Genomic DNA, 16,325 nt, shown 5'->3' with positions numbered 1-16,325 from the left:
TTTTTTTCCTTAGCGCGCTCCAGGAGCTTAACACCAAACTCAAAAAAAAAAATGAGACTTTTTCGTACAGCACAATCTGCTTCTAGTTCTTATTCTCACTATGCTTTAAACTTATTACCATTTAACTTCTTATACTTGGTGAGTTATATTTTTCTTCTCAAAAAAAATAATGTTTTTTTTTTCTTTCTGCTTATTTTCTAATAATACATCTTGTTATGTAGGCCCAGTTGAAGAAAACATGTAATTTAGTAATGAAAAAAGAAAAAATTTTGTTCAAGATTTTACCTGGGTTGTCCCATGCTGTACAAGAGCACCTTGTTTATATAAAACACGGATGGTTCCCTGTGGTTGGGTGGTTTTGAGTGTTTCCAGATATGAGCGGATTTTTTTTTTGTTTTTTTTTTTAATTATTATTTTGATTTGATTTCACTTTAAATACTGGTAATAAAAGAAAAAAAAATAGAAATTATTATGTGCATTGCGCGCACATGCTAAGAAAAATAAGTGAAAGCTTTTGCGTCATTTGTTTTGATTATCAAGATCGCGGCGAAAGCTCTTACACTTTCCTAACTTGCAATTTTTAGTGCTGCCAATAGAGCAGAACATGTAAATTAGGAGTTGTAGTTTTAAATTTTCGGAATGTAGAAAAAGAGAAACAAACAAAACGTTAGGAGAACGAAAGTTTCTGCTCAATCTCTTTATTAATAAATAACGTAAAGACTCTTGAAGTGCATCAAATATTTGTTGATCTACCTAAACATTTTTTTTATTGTTACCATAAGTTCTCTTAATTGATTTTTTTTTGTAGCTAGGTATCTGGAACCCGAGAAGTGACGTCATTTCATCGAGTGTAGTAAGTACCTAAGGTAAAATTTATACAAGTTGTATAAAAGAGAAAAGAAAGAGTAGAACAGAATTAAATTGTATAGAAAAAAAAAAATTTCAGAAATTTGATGTACAGAAAGAAGGTCTTGATTTTTTTTTATTTATTTATGAAACTTGTGTCAGAAGAACTTGAAAGGGATATACATATGTTCGTAAGAGATATTGCATATTTTGTATTGACAAGAATTTTTTTGTATATATATATATAATACATAAATAGTTTTTTTTATTATTTTTATTATTTTATTTTTTTTGCTATTGTAAGCATATATTTTAAGTTTCAATAAATGTAAAAATAATTTTTATAAAGCATAAAACAATTGGTTGCAAGTCATTTATTGGTTGGGGTTATTTCTAGGAATGTGAAATTTGTTTGATTAAGCTAATATAGATAGTTGTAATATGAACTAAAAACAAATCAGTAGCTCTAAGGGTGTGCTGGAGGTTATTTTATACAAGGGTAGTGAGACAGTAATACCGAGTTACAGATAAAATATTTCAGTAATATCTAGAAGATGGCAACAGAGAAGAAGTGTTAAAACCTGAAGCAGCTTTCATCCAGTGAACAATTCCTCATAGATAAAGAGGACATAACATCAATGATACGAAACCTGGGCATGGGTCCTGGTAAAACGTGCTGGCTGCGTAAAAGCGAGGAGATCACTCTAAGTACCACGGCAGCAGCCGTCATCATTGCAAATAAAAAAAGAGTGATGCCCATTTTATTTGACTAGGGCTTCTTTAAATTCAAACAGAATAAATGAGGCACATGATAGTTCTTGAGTAGGAAGGAGTTAGAAATTGGAATGAATTCTGAATAAAAAGAAAAGAAAAAAAAAATAGAGGGAAGGGAAAGAAAAAAATAAAAAGAAAAAAGGAAAAGGGAAAGAAAGAGAAAAGAGAAAAGTGGTATAACCGAGGTAATATAGAATTTAAGTTTTATTTTTTTTAATATATAATTATTTATATAGTTTTCTTTTGAAGTATAAATGAATTTAGATAATATTTAATAGTTAAGGTGATAATAAGTTAGATAGAAATAAGTCATGACATGATTTATTTTTGTTAGATGTCAACAGTAGGATTTGAGTAGCCAAGAACCCCACCCCTAAACCGGCGAGCATACCGGGCTTGCCACCATGTAATGCAGGGCACTTAAGTACTACTGTTAACCATCTGAGCTGACACAACAAATGGCGCCGATAAGATAGAGCTGACACAACGAGACAACGATAAGATAGAAGACGAATACTTGAAGACGGACGGAAGGACTTCAAGTTGGTCGCACAACAAATGAAGTGCATCCACTATACAATATAGTTAACTGTAACCCGGTGGGTTAAGAAGTCTACAATCGTCTTGCCTAATTTCTGTTCAGGCAGAAGGGGTATTGCGGTGTTGTGTAGTGATGTTTGATTTATTTGCCGTCAAGCGTGTGAAGTACTGTTAACCATAACCAATTCACCAATGAGAGCGACAGGGACAACATGGGACAGACAACAGAGACTAACACAATAGGTTTTATATTTCCTTTATGGATCAAGCAGCGTTAAGTGGCATAGGTAGTGATTAGCCAGTGGCTTAGCTAACAGTCGTCTTGTAAAAGTTTGTTAAAACAAACTATACATTGCGGTGTCACGTAGTTCTTTTTGTAGATTACTTTTGATAGGAAAGTTTAATTAGTTTTCTTTAATTTTTACTATGCAGTATGGTTAGTTAAACCCGGTGGGTTGACTAACAATTGTCTTGCCTATTTTCTGTTAAACGGAGTAGATATTGCAGTACTAGCATAGTTTATTTTATTTAAATAGGAAGTCGGTTTACCGTGATACAGTTCAGAGTAAAACTAAGTCTTCAAAGTTTTTTTTAAAGTCAATCACAGGAACTCTTTCATCCGTATCTGAGTAATGATAGATTTAGGCACTGTTGTGATTGGGCCAGTAGGATTGACTTACTTATCAAATGATTCGTGGGTTGACTACAGGACGACAGGACAATATGACAGAGACAGTGACAGAAACTGTTATTTCAAGTAGTTTTTTTTCTTTTGTTTTTCTTTTTGCTCATTTGCTTCAAAGTATCTGTAAGTTTTACTGTGCTAAGCCTGCCTAGAAAGACGTTAACCGTAAAGCACACCCAGAGCTAAATCATCGTTATAATTGTTACAACCATATCAGTTGTAATTTACAATAAAGTATTGCATAAATATTATTAAGTTTTACTATTATAATTTAGTGTTTTTATATGGTACAAAGTTATTATTTTATTTTAATTTTTTTTTTTTTTTTTTATTTGGTCATATGTTTTGAACAAAATCAAGAAATGTAGGATTAGGTGGAATAGTATGGTCGCAACACTGAAATACCCCCCTGAGCCTTAATTGATACCAATTTTCGAATTCAATTAAATTATTATAGTCAAATAATTTGACTTATACAATAATTATTCAGTGTAATTAAGTAATTTAGGAATATTTTACTAACCAACAATCAAGACAACTTAAAAGAGTTTGTAATACTATGAGATAATATATACTTGCCATGGAAATAGAACTTGAAAATAAGACACAATCGAATAGAGCTGGACGAGCTCAACAGTATGGAGTATGGAGCAACTAAAACAAATGATGTATATGATGATGAAACGAAACGAGGTTTTGGCAGAAGATCTTGGTTGTGACGAGAAAACGTTATATCAACAAGAGGAGTTCTCGAATACTTCACCCTTGATAAGTGTTTGTCTGTGTACACGTGAAGAAGAACATAAAGATTCACGAAAGGTAAATTATGAAGAAACGCCCAGAGATGTTTTAACGCAGGATGTAAACGTGAGGCGAGTGGATACAATTCAAACATTATCAAATAGAAATATTAACCACTCTGATTTACAAGCCAGCGTACATACTACAGAAGTAAATCTGAGTAGTTCAATGCTAGCTACTAGTGCACGTAACTCCTCAGAAATGGCTGTTTGTCGTTTAACGATTCTTGATCCAGTCTACTTAGGCGAAAATAGACATCGAGAGGTAGTAATGGAAAAGTGTTGGTCAGATGACCAGATTATAGTATCAGGTTCTGAAGCCTCACGTTTAACACTTTGGCGTGTTAATGAAGATAAGATAAAGTTTCCGGACGGTGGTCCTATTTTTGATACAATTAATCCACGATCTGTGAAGGGTTGTCATACAGAAAAAAAATTACGGTCATTGGGTTCCAATAACGAATTTAAGGAAATAGCTGCTTTATCGATTACATGCACATTTTTAATGCTGAAACTTTCAAACAGGAATGTTCTCGTAAGTTACCAAACTGGCAGTATAACGTTAGCATAATTTATTATTTTTATGAACTATGTTTATAACATGCAGTTATAAAAAGTAGGTGTCTTTCACGCCAAAGACATATTCAGTAAATAGTTTACAAGTTTGTTTGAATTGATAAATAACATGTCACGACACAATTTTAAAATCAGCCAAAAGTACGATAAATGCCAGGCTAGTTCAGGCGGTAGAGTTTGAGATCAGAATCAGGGTATGGGTCGAAGCCACACGTTGGGCGTAAGAAAAATAAAATGCAATACCTGTTACAACGCCAGCAAAGCAACAAATTGCCTACATATAAATTTTTTACGGGTATGTTCCATGTTACAGGTAACATCGACAATACCGATCCTGTTATGTAGGCCTAGTTGAAGAAAACATGTAATTTTGTAATGAAAAAAGAAAAAATTTTGTTCAAGATTTTACCTGGGTTGTCCCATGCTGTACAAGAGCACCTTGTTTATATAAAACACGGATGGTTCCCTGTGGTTGGGTGGTTTTGAGTGTTTCCAGATATGAGCGGATTTTTTTTTTGTTTTTTTTTTTAATTATTATTTTGATTTGATTTAACTTTAAATACTGGTAATAAAAGAAAAAAAATAGAAATTATTATGTGCATTGCGCGCACATGCTAAGAAAAATAAGTGAAAGCTTTTGCTTATCTTATGGTCATTTGTTTTGATTATCAAGATCGCGGCGAAAGCTCTTGCACTTTCCTAACTTGCAATTTTTAGTGCTGCCAATAGAGCAGAACATGTAAATTAGGAGTTGTAGTTTTAAATTTTCGGAATGTAGAAAAAGAGAAACAAACAAAACGTTAGGAGAACGAAAGGTTCTGCTAATCCGCCAATATTGGTAACTGGAGAAAAAATTTAGAAAAAGGCCAGTTACAAGGATTAGCGGGGGTATAAAATTAGTGAGCAGAGCTGTAAGAAGGTTGGTTTTTGAATTGAATTTGGTTAGTGAGCAGAGTAAAAATATACGGCGGAATTTAAAATAAAAATTGTGAACAAATTTAGCGAAAAGTCTTTTTCTTGTGAATTACTGCACAGAAAAGAAGAAAAAACCTAAATTAATTGTTTATTCGTCTAAAAGTGAATTTTTGAAGTTGTCACTTAATAGTAATCACATAACAATAATTTAAAAAAAAATTGTGAACAAATTTAGTGAAGAGTCTTTTTCTTGTGAATTGCTGCACAGAAAAGAAGAAAAAACCTAAATTAATTATTTATTTGTCTAAAAATGAATTTTTGAAGTTGTCGAATATGTAGTGGACCTACCTCACTTACTTCTTAGCCACTTAACATTACTCATAAATAATAATAATAAGCAGATTTATGAATTGGTTGCACTTCATGCATACCGTACAAGAAGCATAAGCAAAGCGACATAAACAAAAGAGTTTCGTATTACCAACGAAAGTATTGCCACACGCTGTTCCAATTGCTGAACACATGTTACAATATTATCAATAGTAATATTTCCTATATTGCAAAAGATATGTGCAAGCAATATTGTTAATGCACTCTAATAATAACTTTGACGTTTGACCTAAATGAGCAAACAGTGTAGTCGCTATGCAATGCATTCTGCAAGGTCAGCAATCACTTTGATTGGCTGCGGTTATACTTTTCCAGGTTTTGTCTGGAATAAAGAGGCGGAGTCATGAGATCGCTATAATCTAGAAAAATGTATAAATACCCAAACTATTGTTCAATAAAATCAAGAATATACTTATGACTGCAGAAATATATGCGTTGTTGAATTTATTCTCACTCCTTCTGGCCAAGTAACACTGGCCTAGGTACCAGCGGTAATAATCCGCTTGATAACTTGTTCTTGATTGCATCAGTAGGTTTAGGATGCATGCTCGTATCAGGCAGGGATAATTACACGCACTCACAAGACAAGTATTACGTCTCATTTACCTGACGATCCTGTCTACATCTGAACGGGTAAACACAGTACATGGTGATCCAGCCATTACATTGATTGAATATTGCCCATACATCCATTCATACATTACATGGCGATCCTGCCATTCATTACACTAGTTCCATTACAAAGAAGTTACATTACATGGCGATCCTGCAGGCCTCAGTGCCAAGCGGACCAATTAGAAACTATACCATTTGAATTAATTGAAAACAACACGATATGGTAGATGAAGCGACCTTCCACGCAATTTTTCGCAAATACGAATTGATACTTCAAGCGACGAATACAAAATCAGAAGAATACGTTCCAGAACAAGTGGTGCAACACGAAGAAGCATATCCGACGTATGTACCAACACCACGGTCAGCCGGCCCAAAAGCAATTACAATAGAAGAATACAAAAGGCGACAAGAGGCAAGAAAAAGACCTACCACACCTGTCAATCCACCACAATAAAAGAAGCCAAACAGACGGAGAGGTAAAGCATTCCGCCAACGAAAGCAAATTGCTCAACTGTACGAGAGGTACAACCTGGCGACAACCGTTGTAGAAAAGAAGAACATCAAGCTGGAGATAAAGGACTTGCGCAGAAACAGGAATAAGAAGAATTAATAAATTATATTTTTTTTATATATCTATATTATATTTTGTATTTTTGTCAAAAAAAAAAAAAAAATAAATAAAAATTTTTTTTATTATGAATAATTTCAATTGTTTTGTTTGTGGTAAAAGTTACCATACAAGTAAAAAATTAACTAAACATATAGATAATAAACATTTTAAACTGATAAATTACGTAAATCAACTAATTAAAAATTTATAAGAAGAAAAAAAAAAATATTTTTAAAATGGGATTTTGGAAGAAAATTTTTACTTCAATTCCACTCATATTTACAGGATATGAAATAGGCAAAACAATTGAAAATAAGAATAATAATATTGAAAACAATAATATGTCAAATGTAAGTTATTTAGAAATTATATTATCAATAACTGTAATAATAATAATAATCTCATTTATCGTTAAGCAAGTTTATAAGAAATTAAAACGTAACCTTGTTAGACAACAGGTACAAATATGAATAAGAATATATAATGGCCACATGGCAAAAAATTTACGAAAACATTGTAACCGAAAATGAAAATTTTAATAGAGCATATAAATGCTTAAATAAAACTATAAAAATCAAGGAAGACACAGTAAATAAGCACTTACAAACACTTTTCTCCACGCTTGAATCAATAAGAAGTATACTAAACGTATACAACGAAAAGTTTTCAAAAGAACATAAAGAAACTGGTTTAGAAATTTTCTGGCATTTAAGAGACAAATTGATAAAAATATTATCACAATACAATATTGATATGTCAATACCACACTCCATATCAACACCAATATCAACACCAATCACCTACATTCCTGAAAATTCAAACACTGAATCTGATAACACAAGAAGAACCATGTCTGATTTCAATTTAGAAGTAGCTACAAAGGCTATTCCCAGCTTCTCAGGAAATCACAGAGATCTAGAACCTTTCATAAAAATAATTGAAATTATTTACAATGGTCTCACGCCTACAAGCAAAAGTTCACTTATTGATTTTATACTTTATGTAAAATTATCGCAAATAGTACGAACAAACATAACTGCGATTCAACAGCCCACAACACTAGAAGAATTAAAAACCCTGTTATCTAGTAAATATAAAACAACAACCACTATACCGAAACCACAAAACCAACTAACCAACTTAACGCAGAGAAATCTAAACATTTCTAACTACAAAAATAAAATTCTCTATTTAATATCCGAGCTAAATAAACTTCAAATAGCACAAATTAGCCCTAATGCCACACTTGAACAAAAAACACTTATCACTCAGCTAAATGAACAATATAGCTTAACCGTATTTAAAAATGGTTTAAACGACCAATTTAAACAAACTATTTTTTCCGCACTCCCAAAATCTTTTGACACAGCCGTAGACCTAGCCCTAGAACTTGAACAAATTAATGATAACAATAACGCAAGGGTTATGTTTATCTCTAATAATAAACGATATAATAATCGCAATAACTATCAATAAGCCCATAATCGAAAAAGAATTATTAGCCATTCATTGGGGCATCAACCAGTTTAGAACATATCTTTATGGTAGAAAATTCATCGTGGTAACAGACCACAGACCACTAGTTTCATTATTTACACATAAAAATCCGTCATCCAAAATGACAAGAATCAGAGTAGATTTATCTGATTATGATTTTGAAATTATTTACAAACAAGGCAAAATAAATACAAACGCAGATGCACTGTCACGCATCAAAATAGATAGCGATACACTGAGAGCAATGATACCTACTATAGAAAATGACGTAGAAAATATAAAAATTAACATTTTAACAAGAGGCAAGGCCGCAAAATTAAATAAGAATGAAGAAATTAAGCATGCATGTAAAAATAATGAAAATAAAGAAGCGCAAATATATAAGAAAAATGAATACAATGAATTATCCGCGGAACGCATTAGAGATACATCTCCAAAGAAGTGCACATCCTTCAATGACGTTAAAAATTTAAAGAAATTAAAATTTAAAATTGATAAAGAAAGTAGTACTACAATTGAAATAATTAATAATGAAGTGCAAGTCACATGTAGCGATGACCCTAGATTCAATGTTGGAGAAACTACATAGTACTATGCACAATTCACATATAAAGGAGCTAGCCCTTTGTGAACAAGAATATATATTTAAAAATATTAAGATGAATGCATTCAAGAATAAATATAATGAGCTCAAAGAAAATGAAAGCGCGCCAATAAGAATTTTAATATATAAAGCTCCAAAAGAAATAAATAGTGCGATACTTAAATCAGGTCATTTAGGTGTTAGGAAAACAATTTTAAAATTAAAACAAAGATATATATGGAAAAACATGCGGCAAATGGTTAAAGAATTTATCAACAGTTGCACAAAATGCGCACAGAATAAAACAATAAAACACATTAAAGAACCGCTTGTAGTGACAGATACACCAACTTCAACATTCAGTACAGTCTCAATCGACACAGTAGGCCCACTTCGTATCTCGAACGGCTACAGATACATATTAACGATGCAATGCGATTTATCAAAATTCGTTATAGCACATCCAATCGAAACTAAAGATGCAAAAACCATTGCAACTACACTAGTTGAACAACTCATTCTTAAATATGGTTTCATACAAACATTAAAATCTGACAGAGGGACAGAATTTATTAATGAACTGATGCACAATGTATGCACATTACTAAATACAAAGCAAATATTTTCAACTCCGTATCATCATCAAACAATTGGGTCACTAGAACGAAACCACAGAAAACTAAACGAATATTTACTTACTTTTGCTGACGATTACGAATGGCACAAATGGATACCATATTACACATTCGCATACAACACAACACCTCACACAGACACTGGTTATTCACCTTATGAGCTGGTATATGGTAAATTACCATCGCTACCAAGCGACAATATAAATAAAGTAAACAAATGCTATGACATTGAAAATTATGCAAACGAATTGCATATTCGGCTAAAAAATTCAATTTCAAAGGCCAGAAAATTAATAAATACAGTGAAAATAAAAAGAAAACAAGAATATGATAAAAATATAAACAAATCTAATTTTGAAATTGGAGATATGGTGTATGTAAAAAATGAAAATAAACTAAAACACCAGAGTCCATATCACGGACCATACAAAATTATAAAAACAAACGGAACAAATTCCATTATTAAGATAAGAAACAATTGTAAAGAATTTCATAATAACCAATTAAAAAAATACTTAGGACTATGTCTATAATGTAAACAAAAATGTATTTTAAATTAATCATATGTAAAAAATTATTATTTTAGATATTAAATAACATTTCAATACAACATACATAAATAAGTATAAATATGTTACGAATAAGATACATTAGACAAAACAAAATATAAAATATACTAAACTGTATATATAAGATAAAAATATAAGTAAAGAAAACATGTAAAGCGATTCCACGACTTCACCATAAACAAAAAAATTATTCCGTTCATTTTTCACGTAATAAGTTTTTCTCAAGGGCAAGGGTGTAGTGGACCTACCTCACTTACTTCTTAGCCACTTAACATTACTCATAAATAATAATAATAAGCAGATTTATGAATTGGTTGCACTTCATGCATACCGTACAAGAAGCATAAGCAAAGCGACATAAACAAAAGAGTTTCGTATTACCAACGAAAGTATTGCCACACGCTGTTCCAATTGCTGAACACATGTTACAATATTTTCAATAGTAATATTTCCTATATTGCAAAAGACATGTGCAAGCAATATTGTCAATGCACTCTAATAATAACTTTGACGTTTGACCTAAATGAGCAAACAGTGTAGTCGCTATGCAATGCATTCTGCAAGGTCAGCAATCACTTTGATTGGCTGCGGTTATACTTTTCCAGGTTTTGTCTGGAATAAAGAGGCGGAGTCATGAGATCGTTATAATCTAGAAAAATGTATAAATACCCAAACTATTGTTCAATAAAATCAAGAATATACTTATGACTGCAGAAATATATGCGTTGTTGAATTTATTCTCACTCCTTCTGGCCAAGTAACACTGGCCTAGGTACCAGCGGTAATAATCCGCTTGATAACTTGTTCTTGATTGCATCAGTAGGTTTAGGATGCATGCTCGTATCAGGCAGGGATAATTACACGCACTCACAAGACAATTATTACGTCTCATTTACCTGACGATCCTGTCTACATCTGAACGGGTAAACACAGTACATGGTGATCCAGCCATTACATTGATTGAATATTGCCCATACATCCATTCATACATTACATGGCGATCCTGCCATTCATTACACTAGTTCCATTACAAAGAAGTTACATTACATGGCGATCCTGCAGGCTTCAGTGCCAAGCGGACCAATTAGAAACTATACCATTTGAATTAATTGAAAACAACACGATATGGTAGATGAAGCGACCTTCCACGCAATTTTTCGCAAATACGAATTGATACTTCAAGCGACGAATACAAAATCAGAAGAATACGTTCCAGAACAAGTGGTGCAACACGAAGAAGCATATCCGACGTATGTACCAACACCACGGTCAGCCGGCCCAAAAGCAATTACAATAGAAGAATACAAAAGGCGACAAGAGGCAAGAAAAAGACCTACCACACCTGTCAATCCACCACAATAAAAGAAGCCAAACAGACGGAGAGGTAAAGCATTCCGCCAACGAAAGCAAATTGCTCAACTGTACGAGAGGTACAACCTGGCGACAACCGTTGTAGAAAAGAAGAACATCAAGCTGGAGATAAAGGACTTGCGCAGAAACAGGAATAAGAAGAATTAATAAATTATATTTTTTTTATATATCTATATTATATTTTGTATTTTTGTCAAAAAAAAAAAAAAAATAAATAAAAATTTTTTTTATTATGAATAATTTCAATTGTTTTGTTTGTGGTAAAAGTTACCATACAAGTAAAAAATTAACTAAACATATAGATAATAAACATTTTAAACTGATAAATTACGTAAATCAACTAATTAAAAATTTATAAGAAGAAAAAAAAAAATATTTTTAAAATGGGATTTTGGAAGAAAATTTTTACTTCAATTCCACTCATATTTACAGGATATGAAATAGGCAAAACAATTGAAAATAAGAATAATAATATTGAAAACAATAATATGTCAAATGTAAGTTATTTAGAAATTATATTATCAATAACTGTAATAATAATAATAATCTCATTTATCGTTAAGCAAGTTTATAAGAAATTAAAACGTAACCTTGTTAGACAACAGGTACAAATATGAATAAGAATATATAATGGCCACATGGCAAAAAATTTACGAAAACATTGTAACCGAAAATGAAAATTTTAATAGAGCATATAAATGCTTAAATAAAACTATAAAAATCAAGGAAGACACAGTAAATAAGCACTTACAAACACTTTTCTCCACGCTTGAATCAATAAGAAGTATACTAAACGTATACAACGAAAAGTTTTCAAAAGAACATAAAGAAACTGGTTTAGAAATTTTCTGGCATTTAAGAGACAAATTGATAAAAATATTATCACAATACAATATTGATATGTCAATACCACACTCCATATCAACACCAATATCAACACCAATCACCTACATTCCTGAAAATTCAAACACTGAATCTGATAACACAAGAAGAACCATGTCTGATTTCAATTTAGAAGTAGCTACAAAGGCTATTCCCAGCTTCTCAGGAAATCACAGAGATCTAGAACCTTTCATAAAAATAATTGAAATTATTTACAATGGTCTCACGCCTACAAGCAAAAGTTCACTTATTGATTTTATACTTTATGTAAAATTATCGCAAATAGTACGAACAAACATAACTGCGATTCAACAGCCCACAACACTAGAAGAATTAAAAACCCTGTTATCTAGTAAATATAAAACAACAACCACTATACCGAAACCACAAAACCAACTAACCAACTTAACGCAGAGAAATCTAAACATTTCTAACTACAAAAATAAAATTCTCTATTTAATATCCGAGCTAAATAAACTTCAAATAGCACAAATTAGCCCTAATGCCACACTTGAACAAAAAACACTTATCACTCAGCTAAATGAACAATATAGCTTAACCGTATTTAAAAATGGTTTAAACGACCAATTTAAACAAACTATTTTTCCGCACTCCCGAAATCTTTTGACACAGCCGTAGACCTAGCCCTAGAACTTGAACAAATTAATGATAATAATAACGCAAGGGTTATGTTTATCTCTAAGAATAAACGATACAATAATCGCAATAACTATCAATAAGCCCATAATCGAAAAAGAATTATTAGCCATTCATTGGGGCATCAACCAGTTTAGAACATATCTTTATGGTAGAAAATTCATCGTGGTAACAGACCACAGACCACTAGTTTCATTATTTACACATAAAAATCCGTCATCCAAAATGACAAGAATCAGAGTAGATTTATCTGATAATGATTTTGAAATTATTTACAAACAAGGCAAAATAAATACAAACGCAGATGCACTGTCACGCATCAAAATAGATAGCGATACACTGAGAGCAATGATACCTACTACAGAAAATGACGTAGGAAATATAAAAATTAACATTTTAACAAGGAGCAAGGCCGCAAAATTAAATAAGAATGAAGAAATTAAGCATGCATGTAAAAATAATGAAAATAAAGAAGCGCAAATATATAAGAAAAATGAATACAATGAATTATCCGCGGAACGCATTAGAGATACATCTCCAAAGAAGTCTGACCAACTTCACATATGGAAATGCACATCCTTCAATGACGTTAAAAATTTAAAGAAATTAAAATTTAAAATTGATAAAGAAAGTAGTACTACAATTGAAATAATTAATAATGAAGTGCAAGTTACATGTAGCGATGACCCTTTGAAACTAGATTCAATGTTGGAGAAACTACATAGTACTATGCACAATTCACATATAAAGGAGCTAGCCCTTTGTGAACAAGAATATATATTTAAAAATATTAAGATGAATGCATTCAAGAATAAATATAATGAGCTCAAAGAAAATGAAAGCGCGCCAATAAGAATTTTAATATATAAAGCTCCAGAAGAAATAAATAGTGCGATACTTAAATACAAATTAATAGATGAATTCCATACTTCCAATATATCAGGTCATTTAGGTGTTAGGAAAACAATTTTAAAATTAAAACAAAGATATATATGGAAAAATATGCGGCAAATGGTTAAAGAATTTATCAACAATTGCACAAAATGCGCACAGAATAAAACAATAAAACACATTAAAGAACCGCTTGTAGTGACAGATACACCAACTTCAACATTCAGTACAGTCTCAATCGACACAGTAGGCCCACTTCGTATCTCGAACGGCTACAGATACATATTAACGATGCAATGCGATTTATCAAAATTCGTTATAGCACATCCAATCGAAACTAAGGATGCAAAAACCATTGCAACTACGCTAGTTGAACAACTCATTCTTAAATATGGTTTCATACAAACATTAAAATCTGACAGAGGGACAGAATTTATTAATGAACTAATGCACAATGTATGCACATTACTAAATACAAGGCAAATATTTTCAACTCCGTATCATCATCAAACAATTGGGTCACTAGAACGAAACCACAGAAAACTAAACGAATATTTACTTACTTTTGCTGACGATTACGAATGGCACAAATGGATACCATATTACACATTCGCATACAACACAACACCTCACATAGACACTGGTTATTCATCTTATGAGCTGGTATATGGTAAATTACCATCGCTACCAAGCGACAATATAAATAAAGTAAACAAATGCTATGACATTGAAAATTATGCAAACGAATTGCATATTCGCCTAAAAAATTCAATTTCAATGGCCAGAAAATTAATAAATACAGTAAAAATAAAAAGGAAACAAGAATATGACAAATATATAAACAAATCTAATTTTGAAATTGGAGATATGGTGTATGTAAAAAATGAAAATAAACTAAAACACCATATCACGGACCATACAAAATTATAAACACAAATGGAACAAATTCCATTATTAAGATAAGAAACAATTGTAAAGAATTTCATAATAACCAATTAAAAAAATGCTTAGGAATATGTCATTTAATGTAAACAAAAATGTATTTTAAATTAATCATATGTAAAAAATTATTATTTTAGATATTAAATAACATTTCAATACAACATACATAAATAAGTATAAATATGTTACGAATAAGATACATTAGACAAAACAAAATATAAAATATACTAAACTGTATATATAAGATAAAAATATAAGTAAAACAAACATGTAAAGCGATTCCACGACTTCACCATAAACAAAAAAATTATTCCGTTCATTTTTCACGTAATAAGTTTTTCTCAAGGGCAAGGGTGTAGTGGACCTACCTCACTTACTTCTTAGCCACTTAACATTACTCATAAATAATAATAATAAGCAGATTTATGAATTGGTTGCACTTCATGCATACCGTACAAGAAGCATAAGCAAAGCGACATAAACAAAAGAGTTTCGTATTACCAACGAAAGTATTGCCACACGTTGTTCCAATTGCTGAACACATGTTACAATATTTTCAATAGTAATATTTCCTATATTGCAAAAGACATGTGCAAGCAATATTGTCAATGCACTCTAATAATAACTTTGACGTTTGACCTAAATGAGCAAACAGTGTAGTCGCTATGCAATGCATTCTGCAAGGTCAGCAATCACTTTGATTGGCTGCGGTTATACTTTTCCAGGTTTTGTCTGGAATAAAGAGGCGGAGTCATGAGATCGTTATAATCTAGAAAAATGTATAAATACCCAAACTATTGTTCAATAAAATCAAGAATATACTTATGACTGCAGAAATATATGCGTTGTTGAATTTATTCTCACTCCTTCTGGCCAAGTAACACTGGCCTAGGTACCAGCGGTAATAATCCGCTTGATAACTTGTTCTTGATTGCATCAGTAGGTTTAGGATGCATGCTCGTATCAGGCAGGGATAATTACAACGCAACTCCAACAAGACAAGGTAATTTACGTCTCATTTATCTCAACGATCCTGTCTACATCTGAACGGGTAAACACATTACATGGTGATCCAGCCAGTACATTGATTGAATATTGCCCATACATCCATTCATTCATTACATGGCGATCCTGCCATTCATTACACTAGTTCCATTACAAGGAAGTTACATTACAAATAACAATAATTTAAATAAAAAAATACTGTGAACAATTTATTCCAAGAAAAAAATATAAAAACTAGAATAAATAAAAACCAGAAGCAGTATTGGTAGCGGTGCAAGAAGCAGTATTGGTAGCGGTGCAAGAAGCAGTATTGGTAGCTGTGCAAGAAGCAGTATTAGTAGCGGTGCAAGAAGCAGTATTAGTAGCGGTGCAAGTAGCGGTGTTACAAGGTACTCTGTTTTAATACTCTATACGGCTATGGATATATACAGTGAATACAGTTAATAATTTATAATTGTTATTTAATAATTTATAATTTTTAATAATTTAAATAATTTATAATTTTAATAATTTATAATATTAATAATTTTTAATAATTT

General features: G+C 31.6%; 1 protein-coding gene across 1 annotated transcript; it reads left to right on the top strand.

Moving 5' to 3' along the window:
- Positions 1-3,490: 3,490 nt before the first annotated feature.
- LOC119666043 (DDB1- and CUL4-associated factor 12-like) lies at positions 3,491-4,216 on the top strand. Its single transcript, XM_038075310.1, has one exon. It carries the CDS (start codon positions 3,491-3,493, stop codon positions 4,214-4,216), a length of 726 nt encoding a protein of 241 aa, XP_037931238.1.
- The last annotated feature ends 12,109 nt before the right edge of the window (positions 4,217-16,325 follow it).

The sequence above is a fragment of the Teleopsis dalmanni genome, chromosome 1 (genome assembly GCF_002237135.1).
Source record: "Teleopsis dalmanni isolate 2A chromosome 1, ASM223713v2, whole genome shotgun sequence".
Taxonomy (NCBI): domain Eukaryota; kingdom Metazoa; phylum Arthropoda; class Insecta; order Diptera; family Diopsidae; genus Teleopsis; species Teleopsis dalmanni.
The sequence above is the reverse complement of the archived record's forward strand: the minus strand, read 5'-3'. Positions and strand labels throughout refer to the sequence as shown.

Coding starts and splice junctions, on each gene's coding strand:
- LOC119666043 (XM_038075310.1), top strand. CDS start 3,491: ATGGAGCAACTAAAACAAATGATGTATATGATGATGAAACGAAACGAG.